The 13075-nt window shown below is 35.7% G+C and overlaps 1 protein-coding gene across 3 annotated transcripts in view; it reads left to right on the forward strand.

Annotated features, from left to right (window-relative positions):
• A1CF (APOBEC1 complementation factor) overlaps positions 1 to 13075 on the forward strand; it is an 81752-nt gene that overhangs the window by 32137 nt on the left and 36540 nt on the right. For all 3 annotated transcript variants that reach the window (XM_005565851.5, XM_005565852.5, XM_074000794.1), the window contains 2 exons: positions 9815 to 9949; positions 11982 to 12112. In XM_005565851.5, coding sequence (XP_005565908.1) covers positions 9815 to 9949; positions 11982 to 12112 — 266 coding nt within the window. The remainder of the gene's footprint in view (positions 1 to 9814; positions 9950 to 11981; positions 12113 to 13075) is intronic.

The raw sequence follows: 13075 nt of genomic DNA on the forward strand, positions 1-13075 counted from the left end.
TTTACATTTTAAGGATTTTTTAAAAACAGCCTAAAATATACAACTATTTGGCCTTTTACAAAAAAAAAAAAAAAAAAAAAAAAAAAAAAAAAAAATTGCTGACTCCAACCTGATTCCTTAACCTAGCACTCTATATTAGAAGTGAGTCTAGGTTTTAAAGAAAATTATTTAATTTAGTATTTAATCTTCTGTAAAAGAAGTAGGTGCATCCCTTCTTGTGCTGCCTATTCACACCAACTCAAGCACTGGGCCCTCACTCATTCATTTATTAATTCATTTGTTGATTCCACCACAAAGAGAGACATGTTTCTACCTTTATGAAGATTAGTCTCATAGAAAAGATAGAAAATAAACAGATAAAGAAACAAGCAAAGTAATTACAGATCATGGTAAGTGCCAAGAATGTGATAAACCAGGTTGTATAAAACAGAAAGCCAGGTGACCTTCTTTAGGAAAAATGACAGTGGAAGCTAAGACTTCTAAGATGAGAGCAAATGTACTTTGCAAGGAGCCAAGTATCCCTGGAAGATGGAACACACAAGCAGTACTCCTTAAAGAAAATATTTATAAAATACAGAACACTTTTGGGTAGTGAAGACATTAATGTGTCTTAATCTCAAAGATCTAGTGGGATTACAGCAGATAAGTAGGTGGCTTTCATCTTTCCCTTCCTCTATTAATCAGCCATGGACCTGGTGTCCTGGGAACAATCTCCTCAACCTAGGAACAAAGTACAATTTTCAATTCCCACCCCTCACACTTTCTATGTATACTCTCTTGTATGGAAATTCAATGAAATCACTTGTTTTGATTCTAATTTGTTCAATTCTTCAGCAAATACAAGCCATCAGGTACAAAGGATGGCGCTAGATCAAGTCTAACTAGAATACCGTTCCTCTTCTAAGAGTGCCCCAAATTAAGTTAACTCTCCATCTTTCCGGTTTGAGATAATGTATTTAGGTAATTTTAATTGAATGTTTCTCAAATGGCATTTTTTTCCTATAAATAATACAATAAAAATAACCTGAGGGCCTCGGGTTTACTAATTGGCTTCATCTAGAATGGCTCCAAGAGGAGCAGATGGAAAAACACTGTGGCATTGACATTCTTTTTCAACCACTGCACAAAAAATCCTAGGGACAGAAATAGGAATTTGACTTCATGGCAAAATATAGCTCCTGGGTCCTACTTTTTCCTCTATTGCCTGTTCTCGCCACCTGCTCACATCCCTGCTATCCAAGGACTTAGGTCATTCACCAAGTGCATGGATACCAACTCTTTAAATAGGTAGCAATAAGCATCAGAACAGGATGGGACCAGTAGATCATCACAGGGTCATGCTTCCCTAAGCTTATCACCCCAGCCACCCAGAGGCCAACTTTATTTTAAAGCTCAGAAGCAATCTTTCTTCTACTAGCCAGAGATGCCATAGCACGGTGCAAAAGACTCCAAATGAAGGAGCAGTTCTGCGAATCCCCTTGTGGAGGGGGTGTGTGCCCAACATTTGTGGAAAGTTCATTACCCTAAGGAACACAGATATGTTCCAGAAGCTATTATTTCCAAATAGCAATGAATTTCTCCTCAAATAGCCTCATATGGTGTTGGCTATACATGAAGTCTTTGATATAAGATTCAAAATCTTCATAAACTACACAAGGTAGTGTTTTCCCTTAAGCTAGAAGCACAGAGTTTTTCTATTTTATCGGCTTAAAAATTGGTGTGAACCTCATGACCCAAACATGCAGAAGCATGACCAGGTCTTGTGAACTTTGGACTGTGCGTGCTGACAAATTCACAATTTTTTAAAAGTGCTATTCATTTGTTAGTACTGATTGGCAAATAAAATTAAGTGACTCTTCAACGTCAGAACCTGAAAGCTTACCATTATGAGATGCAAAGACAGCTTTCAAACAAGCTAGGCAAAGAAGAAATTATTGAGATCACAGCCTTGCAGTCATGAATTTGTATAGGATTTCAGCAGCTGTGATCCTTTATAACATTGTTAAAGAGGTGCCGAGCAGGGAACCAAGATGACATTAAATGGTACATTGTCCACATCATTAAATAACATCCAATCCCATATAGAGAGAATTATTCCACTTTCAGTTCTCTTTCAGGCTTTCAGGTGAGGAAAGTTAGTTGTTGGAGGTATGATTTAAACACCTCTCCAGGCCCTACTAACGTTTTTAAGTCCCGAGAGCAGGACTAGAGTACAGAGCTTTTAGTAGACGACAGTGTCTAGGTAGAAGTTGATCATGATTTCCCTTGTTTGCAATTGTTTTTATAATTACCGTCCATTTGTGGGAAATGATACTGATATTCCACTTATAAGAACAATATATATTTTCTTTTTGGTATAAGTTTATTTAAGTAACAAAGTGAATCCACACATAAAGTCATTAGGTAATTAACAGAATAGGTGTCAATTGGACATGGAATTGGAGATACACTGATTTTTAAAATTACAACAACATCCTCTTAAGACTCCAATTGACTAACTCACAAAACATCCTATGAACATTTTCCTCCATTAAACATGATATCAAATTCAGCCTTCCTTTCACAAGCACCCTCACACTCCCACAGGACTACTGCAATCACCTAGTCAACCCTCCTACTCCTTCATAAATGAAATAAAGTCAGAAAAGATTTAGTGCCTTGCCGAGTCCCTCAGCTTGTCAGAAATTAAAATTCACAAGGGTGTTGTAAGGAGAAGAATGATTGTATAAAATTCCTTACATGCCTCAAACCCGGTGCATTAGATGGGATTATGCTTGGCATATGTTGAACTAGGAAAAGACAGAAGAGCAATTAACCAAACCAAATGTTCTTTATTATGTCTTTATCTGCACATGGGAAGTTTCGCATAACTTAATCAGATCTAGAGACAATAATAATAATTAATTCCGAAAGGCAAATTGTATCTGTAAGTAAACAAAATGTTATTGGGCCTATTGAATAAATTACACATTCTGTAAGGATAAAAGCCCCAAACGGATTAAGGAATGACTAAAGTTGTCATCTAATTACTTCTTGGAAGGAATTTAGAGGTTCCTATAGATGGAAGCAGTGTGTCTGGGCACGTGCCCAGAGCCAGAAGTGAGCATGAGCACAGCCATTTCTGATCTCAAAAAAAAGGAAATAATGCTTTGCAGTCCATCGTTATGCAAACTTTGCTGGAAAAGGTAAGCAGAGGGTCGTAGAAGTGACTTGGCATTTTACAGATTCTCTTTTATAGAAAAACACACACACAAATGCTTTTTGTTTTCTAATTTTGAAAAACACTCAAAAAAATTTTCTGTTTTGTAATTTTGAAAGAAAAAGTGTTTTGTTTTCTAATTTTGTCTATTTTCAAATTCAATATTCTTATGAATGACCAAAATCTTACATTATAAGAAGTTTTGCAAAACACAGCATTTTAAAAAGCCTATTTGCTTTTGAATGCTTCAAATGTTGATACTGAATAATCCTTAAACATAAAGGGAAATTATTAAAATACGTTATTAAATGCATCAATTTGATAACATAAATTGCTTCTGCTTCCATAAGATAGTTAACAACTTCAAGTGAAATTAGGATTAATTTCCTTGGAAATAGACTTTTAATAGTCAACCTTCCAAAGTGAAACAGGAAGGTGACTCATAATTTACTAATAGTTGTTTCCTCAGAAGAACCATATCATACATTTTTTTAAAGATAAAATGTCAGGGCTTTGTAAAAAGTGAAACCAATAAATGAATTTTCAAGAGCCAAGAGCCATTTGCATCTTTCTTCATGATTTTTGCCATAGATACATGCCACCAATATTATTTATTTAGAATTCATTCAATCAACTCACTATTTTTAGTCATTTATTTTAAAAGTAAACTTTTTTTCACTTATGTAAGAAACCCACGGGTTTTGTGTGCTAATTATGCTTTTTCTAATGTACATTAAAATAAATGCATAATTATTAAAATAAGAAATATTGACCTATAAACTACCTAATATCATCCTCATATATTTTGGAAACTCTAGGCTGTATGATGATAAAGCTAAATTAATATTTGAATATTATGTTCATATCCTAGCTTTTCCTGTCATTGTTTCTAATTCTACATCTCTACTCTACAAAATTTCCACAACTCATTTAGTCTTTATATCACAATTTTTATTACTCTTCATACTTTAGGAACATTATATCTGGCATTCATGTTGCATACACCTTGTAAAAATTGTAGAAAATAACTAATAGAAATAATGCCAACTTCTACAGTATATTAAGCCAAATAAATTCTGCTTTCTAAATTCCAGTCTAAAAGCAGATTTTACCAACATGAAATCACTGATTTTAACAAGATGTGAAGGTGAACAAACTATACAAAATAGATAATTATTTTATGTACAATTTAAAAATGAATATTCCCTACACCACTGTTTGTTGTCCTCAGGCAATAAAAACTTTGGAAGAGACTAAAGGCAAAATCACATTGAAGAGGGTCCTGTTGGTACATTTTACGGCCCCCTAGACTTTCCTTAAACTACCTATCACATAATGAAGGATCTAGTCTATAGGTGGAATACAATAGAAATAATGTCTAATAAATACTTTTATTAAATTTCACAAATCAATAACTAGGAAAATGCAGTATAGACTCATGAAACACAAGTGACATAGTTAAGAGAGATGACCTCCATGCCTTGTTGTCAACTTTAAGAACCATACACAGGAGTTTGGTCACAGAACCACTGTTCTGGGCATGGTCCTGGTAACTGGCAAGCTGGTAAAGGCTTGAAGTGCTACTAAGCAAGCGTACATTGGCCAGGACCCAAGGGAACAGGAGCAAGAATAAATACAAACCTGGTCAATTGGAAAATGCATAGGAAAACATCTGAAACAAGTTTAGTTATGAAAAATACACAGTTTCTTCCCTCTTACGGAGAGGGGAAAAAAGAAACAAAGAACCAAAGAGAACCACAAAGATGATTACAAACTTGAAATATGAACTTTCCAAAGAGCCATTAAAGAGACTGAAATTACTACTCAGGAAAAAACAGGCTGAATGAGGGTTCATTAATTAATGTCCTTCCAGTTATGAATGAGCTTGTTTATGGGAAACAGTAAACATCTGGTGTCCATGATTGGTGAAGTTGAGCAGGAAAATAAATGTAACACACAACATGAGGATTTAAGAGGCTGGTAAGCCTGAGAAGAATAATCATCACAATTTTTGAATACTATATAGGCCATAAAGTTCACCAAATTGAGAACTGCAAGGAAGCCTGGAAAAATCAATGATAGGACCTTTATTCTAGTGTTTTCTACAATAAATTAAACCAGTGTGATATTAGACAAGTTATGTACCTCTGGCCTTAGTTTCCTCCTCTATAAAATTAGTATATTGTGTTAATGTAAAAATGAAAGAGAGATAATGTAACTACAAGTGTCTTCATATTTTGTCTCTTCTGTTTACTGCTTGTATGAATTTGGACATATTTTATGCCTTGGATTCCTGGCCTATAAAATGAAAATAATAGTAGTAGCATCCTCATAGATTTGTTGAGAAGATTAAATGAATGTAAAACACTCAGCAAAATACCTAATTCAATTGGAGATAGTTGTTTTTGCTGCCATTACTATCATGTGCAACTAACAGAAGCTAACTCTAACTGGCTAAGTAGGAAAGAGTTTATTGAAAGGATACTGGTTCACAGAAACTTTAGATGTGGAGAATCCGATTCAAGGGTAAGCTTTTAACAACAAAACCCAAAACCACATCACATATTTGTCACGATAAGAAAATGTTATCTACCATCACAGAATGCTCAAAATTAAAGTTTGCATCATTTGTGACTTTTGCATCAGAACTCAATTTTAGTAAAGGAAACCATGATTGTCCATGGTTTAGTAAAGGAAACCATGGTTTTCCAATAACCATGATGGCCCCAGCTGCAAGGAAGGCTGGAAAAATCAAGTGTCTGTCATTTTTAAGTTCTATAGGAGAAAGCAATTTTTGCCCAGATTCCCCAGGTATATAACAAGTTCAAATGCTCAGTGGCCAAAATTAACTCAGTTCATTCAACCTCCATGCTAAGACTTATGGCTTAGAATGATTTATTGAGGAAGGTTTTGCGGGTTTTATCCAAGGTCAAGAAGATGATAGACATAATCTCTTGAAGACTCAATGGCTCCATTATGAAGGACTTGAAATATCTGTGATAGGAGGAAATTTCCAAGTAATCTTGACATATAAACTGAGTAATTGGGTAGGCTCAGCATCCAATATTTAAATTAAAGCCACTAGATTTATAGTTAGAAATTGTGTCCTCAATTGTTAATTTACATAGGTGAAGACTTTCCACCTATTTGTATATGACTCTAGAGAGACAAAGGTTTCTAAGTCTTTGATTGGAAAAATAAAAGTTTTCAGAGTTTAATAAACATTCTCTCATGAAAAGCAAAAATCTATATTCTTTTAGTCTGAACTATTAATACATTTGTGCTGCTGGGGAGAATGCTTCCCTTGAGGAAGACATCAGCTAGGAGGGAAAAGACCAGTTATAACTGGGCTTTATCTATTTTAAACTCCTCAACTGAGAAAATAGTGCCTGACATATTAGCAACCCAGAACCCAACTGTCCTTTCTGAGTAATGGACAGCTATTCTAACCCCATGACTAATGCCCAGTGCCTGTCTTAAATTGATCTGAACTTCCATTACTGGTACATTCCAAGACCAGTGGGTGGCTCACAGAGCAAATCTCCCCCACTGAGTGAACTGCAGGGCATTCCTGAACTGGTCAGACTCTTTACAGTCTCAAAAAATATTCTTTAGATTTTTTTCATGTGTTTATGAAAAACAAAGACAATTAATATGCTTTCTTGCCCAGTTATTTCAGATTATAAGCAGGTAAATCCTGCTATACACGTCTTACGTATAAATAGTTGGCATTTTCAGCAATTATAGCAATCAAGCAAGTTGAAGATACATTTTAAAAGGTCAATCTGAGGGTTGTCTATTTATTTTCAAACTACCAAAGCTTTTCAAAGCAGAATTTCTGGAATTACCACTTTACTATTATGGAATGAAAGTTCGGTTTCCTCAACTTGAAGGGTAAAAATACCACCGAATGTATAGTAAATTTATTTCTATAATCTGTTGAATGTTATACACATCAAAGATATACGAAAATTGGCTCAGATGAATCATTGTCACCCAAATGGAGTTTGTCCAGGGAGGAGGATGGTAATTTGGCAATTCCGGTTGAGTATCTTTTAGCCAAAATGCTTAGGACCAGAAGTATTTTGGATTTCAGATTTTTTTTAATTTTAGAATTTTTGCATATGCATAATAAAGATATCTTGGGGATGGGACCTAAAGTATAAACACAAAATTCATTTATGTTTCATATGCACCTTACACACATAGCTTGAAGGTGATTTTATACAATGCTTTTAATAATTTTGTTACCCCTCACATGAGGCCAAGTGTGGAATTTTCTACTTGTGGCATGATGTTGACACTGAAAATTTTTGAATTTTGGATTTTGGGGTTAGAAATATGAGATACATTTTTCCAAATATTTTATGTAATAAAATGATTGGAAATTAAAATGATTTGAAATTGTAGTAGGGTATTTACTATTTAATGGCATGATATATTTTTTCATAAATAAGGAGTTTTGTTTGTTTGTTTTGAGACAGAGTCTCGCCCTGTCGCCCAGGCTGGAGTGCAGTGGCGCGATCTTGGCTCACTGCAAGCTCCGCCTCCCAGGTTCAGAACATTCTCCTGCCTCAGCCTCCTGAGTAGGTGGGACCACAGGTGCCCGCCACTACGCCTGGCTAATTTTGTGTATTTTTAGTAGAGACGGCGTTTTACCGTGTTAGCCAGGATGGTCTCGATCTCCTGACCTAGTGATCCGCCGACCTCGGCCTCCCAACATGCTGGGATTACAGGCATGAGCCACTGTGCCCAGCCCTTTCTTTCTTTCTTTTCTTTTTCTCTTTTTTTTTTTTCTTTTGAGACAGAGTCTCGCTCTGTCACCCAGGCTGGAGTGCAGTGACACCATCTCAGCTCACTACAACGTCTACTTCCCGGGTTCAAGTGATTCTCATGCCTCAGACTCCCAAGTAACTGGGATTACAGGCATGTGCCACCATTTCCAACTAATGTTTGTATTTTTAGTAGAGACAGGGTTTCACCATGTTGGCCAGGATGGTCTCAAACTCCTAGGCTCAAGCCGTCCACCCAGCTCGGCCTCCCAAAGTCCTGGGATTATAGGCGTGAGCCACCATGCCACACCAATAGGGAATATTTTAATGTATGTATCTGTTGTAAGTGGCTTCCATACATCAAAGGAGCAAAACGGAGAAATTAAGCTGATGCCTGACTGCCTGGGTTCAAATTCTGGCTTCTCCACTTCCCCACCATGTGACTTTGACAAATTACTTAATTTATCTGGGCTTTGGTACCTTATGTAAATGGGATAATAACAGTCCTTAATCCATGACATTAAGTAATGATAGAGCAATATCTGACATATAGTAAGTGTTACATAGGTATTTGTTTGAAAATAAGTAAATAAATGTGTCTGAAAATATCGATTGCACATATTTAAGGTAATTATTGGTTGAGATATAAACCACTAAATTACCAAGGTTTGGGTTTTTTTCTATAAGCATAAAGACTTCCATTTCTCAGGTTTCTCTGTGATATCAAAGTTTTACTACTGGACAAGAATATTAGGGTAAGAAAAAAAATACAAGAACTCTCTAGGCAAAAATTTAAATATTCAGTTAGATTAAAAACATACTCAGTTGTTTAAAACAAACCAAAAAAAAGGAATCCAGGTAAAGTAGAAGACTCATATGACATTTTTTAAATTACTATTTTTTAAAACGTTGTAGGAATTATTATAAATAAAAAAGTGATCATGACCACAGACACCACAGACATCAATTAAATAATGTGATCCAAAGAACCTTTGTGCTAACACTTACAAAATAATTGAGAAAGACTCAAGTTGGTGTATATGAAGATTTAACAGGGACACCACAAGCTGCTTTACTTCAATTTTAAACAACAAACAACTGTCATACAAAACAGTGTCTTTAAACAACTAACGTATGTCTTTTAAAAATCTACATAGAAAAATATTTGAAAAGGCCTATGAAATTTTAAACAGTAACTACTTCTAAGGATGAGTAGAGTCATACATTGGATAATTTTTCTTTTTACTTTACATGTCACCATGTTTTTTCCACAACATGTATTATGTTATAGCATAAAACTTCTTAAAATATTAGTTGTAGAAGTTAGTAATGAACTCCTGGGCTCAAAGCATCCTTCCGCCTCAGCCAGAGTAAGTTCTAGTGTTCTATAGCACTGCAGGATGACTACAGTTAACAATAATATATTCTCAATATGTAGTTGTAAATAGCTAGAAGAAGGCTATTCCTTGCATTCCCAACACAAAGAAATGATAAATGTTTGAGAGGATGGATATACTAATTACCCTGATCTGTTCACTCTTTGATGTGGTAAGAAGATAGATCTCTTAAGTATTCTTACTTAATGAAATTAAAAAAGAAAAAAAAATTGGCCTAGCAGTTTACAAGTTTTCACAATGTTTATCTCAAGCAAGCTGCTGAAGCACAGAGTGTGTATAATCCACATAAAAAGCTTTATTTTTTCTCCTTTAACCAGTCCACTATTATTATTTGTCAATGATAAATACATTCCTTATTGTGAAATGATTTTGAAAAATACTCAAGGAAACTGAATTAAAGACTTGATCATTTTCTTCTGTCCTTCACACCTGCCCTGGATTTGCAGGAAAATGGACAAAGAAAATATGGTGGCCCTCCACCTGGCTGGGATGCTGCACCCCCTGAAAGAGGCTGTGAAATTTTTATTGGAAAACTTCCCCGAGACCTTTTTGAGGATGAGCTTATACCATTATGTGAAAAAGTGAGTCCAAGTTTAACATTTAATTTTTCTTATCTTTCAAGGGAAAAATACTGTTCTCTTCACTTTGCTTTCATTCTCAGCCTTTTTGGTCAATGATTGTTTCTGTTCAAATTACCATTCGTCAATTATGGACAAAGTTTCTAGTGATTGTCCCTTTATAATCACTGCCTTGACCTAGCTCTTGTCCTGTTACTGACAGCTTGAATTGCTACTATTTCTAATGACTTTCAAATCTATATCTTGTTCCCCAATCTTTCCACTGTCATGCCATCTAACTACAAACTATCCATCTACAATAATCCTACAACAACCTGTCTACAATTAGATATTGCTCCAACTTGACATTTTAATATGATTTTATAAAGTACATTTTCATTTTAAAAGAATGTATACGTTTGACATGGCTCAATATGTACCTATAATCCAGAATGAAATCTTCTCCAAGTCTGAATTTTTCATCTACCTAAATGCATCAAGAAGATTAAGAATATGGCTTTTCAATTAAAGGAAGAATACGAAATTCAATTTCATTTTTAATAATTTACCGAGCAGTTTTTAGCAACAAGAAATTCCTGAAAAATTTAGTAAATATGATAATTCAGCTCTCTGTCTAAATGCCAAAATCAAATTGTGTGTGTGTGTATGTTAACAGCCTCAGATTCAGAACTGCACCTAATTTTACACATACAATCCCTGTTGGCACAAGGACAAATGATGAGGACTTAATTCTGTAAGAATCTTATACATTGAATCTGAAAATGAACATCGAGAAACACCTGAAACATAGAGATGAAACGTGCTCCAACTCTTTCCTAATGAGCCCAGAAGAAATAGGTGTTCATTACTGAATACATGGGGGTGGGGTAGGGTAAGGCTGAGCTGAGAAGTGACCAACCACAAAGGTAATGGCATGTGCTTAATGGCACTTCTCTCCAGACATGCCCCAACATATTTATCTGGGCAACCCTTCCTACAGCAGCCAGCAATAGTAAATTGCTCAGTCTAGACTGCTGCAGGACAGTTGTGGGGGTAGAAGGGAGTATTATATGGGCAAGTAGAGTCACTATAGCCAGGGGAATAGAGTGCTCTCCTGCTCTGGAGGCCCTGGCCCTGAGTTAGTAGCATTTAGGCTAGCATTTATATTCAGCCAGCAGACTAAGAAAATGACAAGCCTCCCAGATCATACCCTGACACATACCTGTGTTCATTTTGATGTCATGGCTGAGGAAAAAGACAGCTAAGAAGTTAGTTTGGCGAATGAGCATTCTTGTATTTTGTTTTAAAGATCAATGATAGAATAGGACCAACTGGAAATAAAACTATGGAGATTTCAGAGGACAATTTAGAGGGAATGGACATATACATCAAAAAAGTGCTTTTTTTTTTTTTTTTTTTTTTTTTTTTGAGACAGTGTCTTGCTCTGTTTTCCAGGCTGGAGTGCAGTGGCACAATTATGGCTCATTACAGCCTCGATCGCCTGGGCTCAAGCAATTCTCCCACCTCTGCCTTCCAAGTAGCTGGGACTACAAGCACGTGCCACCATGCTCAGCTAATTTTTGTATTTTTTGTAGACTCAGGGTGTCACCATCTTGCCCAAACTGGTTTCAAATTCCCAGGGTCAAGCAATCCACCTGCCCTGGCCTCCCAAAATGCTGGAATTACAGGTGTAAGAAACTATACTTATGATAAAATGTGTTTTCATGTCTCTAAGATGTTCCAGATAATTATGTGATGAAAGGTAATTTGCTCTACTAAAAACACATTCTGTTAACTCAGGCTGAAATGTCACTTGGACACATTTTATTTAACTTGAGTTCTCTCACGAATCAGATAACTGATCTGAACCCACATGAAAATATGCAAACCATTCCACATGGGATGCAAATGCCAAATAGTACTGGCAGGAGGCAAACTTCAGAAAACATTGTGTGTGTGTGTGTGTGTGTGTGTGTGTGTGTGTGTGTGTATCAGCACATGCACACATACATTCAGAAGTACAAACATATAAATTTTCTATTTCTATTACTTGCAGATCGGTAAAATTTATGAAATGAGAATGATGATGGATTTTAATGGCAACAATAGAGGATATGCATTTGTAACATTCTCAAATAAACTGGAAGCCAAGAATGCAATCAAGCAACTTAATAATTATGAAATTAGGTAAGCTCTGCCTCTTCTAGATTAAAAGTGAAACAGACAATGCACCTGTATCTGTTTTTCTATCAAGTTTATCTAATATGGTATATGCCAAAAAAAAAGCCAAGCCAGAAATGAAACAGATTAATAGTTTTCCTTGGCAAAAATAAATTTGATTAAATATTTGTTTAATATCAATACTATATGAAGTACCAAACTAAGTTCTATGAGTGTTCAAAGAAACAAAACTTAATAATTTGCCTGTTTCATAAATATATTTTGGGCAGTGTTCAAAATATTGGGAATATATCAAGGTATAATTTCCTACTCGCACAGCAAATATATAAGATCACTCAAAATAGTATGAAAAAAAATCAAACAGGGATGGGATAAAGTTGTGTGAGAAGGTGGCTACTCTAATTTTGTGTATTTAAGAAAATACTCTCTGGCAGAGTGAAACTTAATCTGAGATTTGAATGAAAAGAGCCAGTCATGACAGTCAGACCTTGGGAAGGTTATTTCAGGAAAGGAGAGAACATCAAATGTAAAGTTCCCAAAGTGAAAACAAGCGTGATATGTTTGAGGGGCGGAAAGCAAGCCCATGTGGCCAGAGAGGGTAGAGAGGAGAACTGAAAGCAATACAGTTGGAGAGCTGTGTACTCAGTGGGGAAGTATAGATGAAGTATAGAAGTCTCTGTGGTAAAGAATTTGAATTTTCTTCTAATAGAAGGGAGGAAAGAGTTTTGATTACATTTACAGTTTTTTAAACGTTCCTCTGCTGTTGGGTTGAGAATGTGCTATGGCAAGTGAGATTTGAAAGAGGACACCAGTTAGAAGGCTGCTGCCAGATCTGGACAAGAGATGGTGGTAGTTGGATGAGGGGGTCAGTGGTGGACAAGATAAGAAAGGGTGAGATCTGGAATATATTTTAGATCGAGTACACAAAACTGGCTAGATGTTGGATTTAGACTGTGAGAGAATTCAGAA

Source organism: Macaca fascicularis, chromosome 9, assembly GCF_037993035.2.
Source record: "Macaca fascicularis isolate 582-1 chromosome 9, T2T-MFA8v1.1".
Classification (NCBI taxonomy): domain Eukaryota; kingdom Metazoa; phylum Chordata; class Mammalia; order Primates; family Cercopithecidae; genus Macaca; species Macaca fascicularis.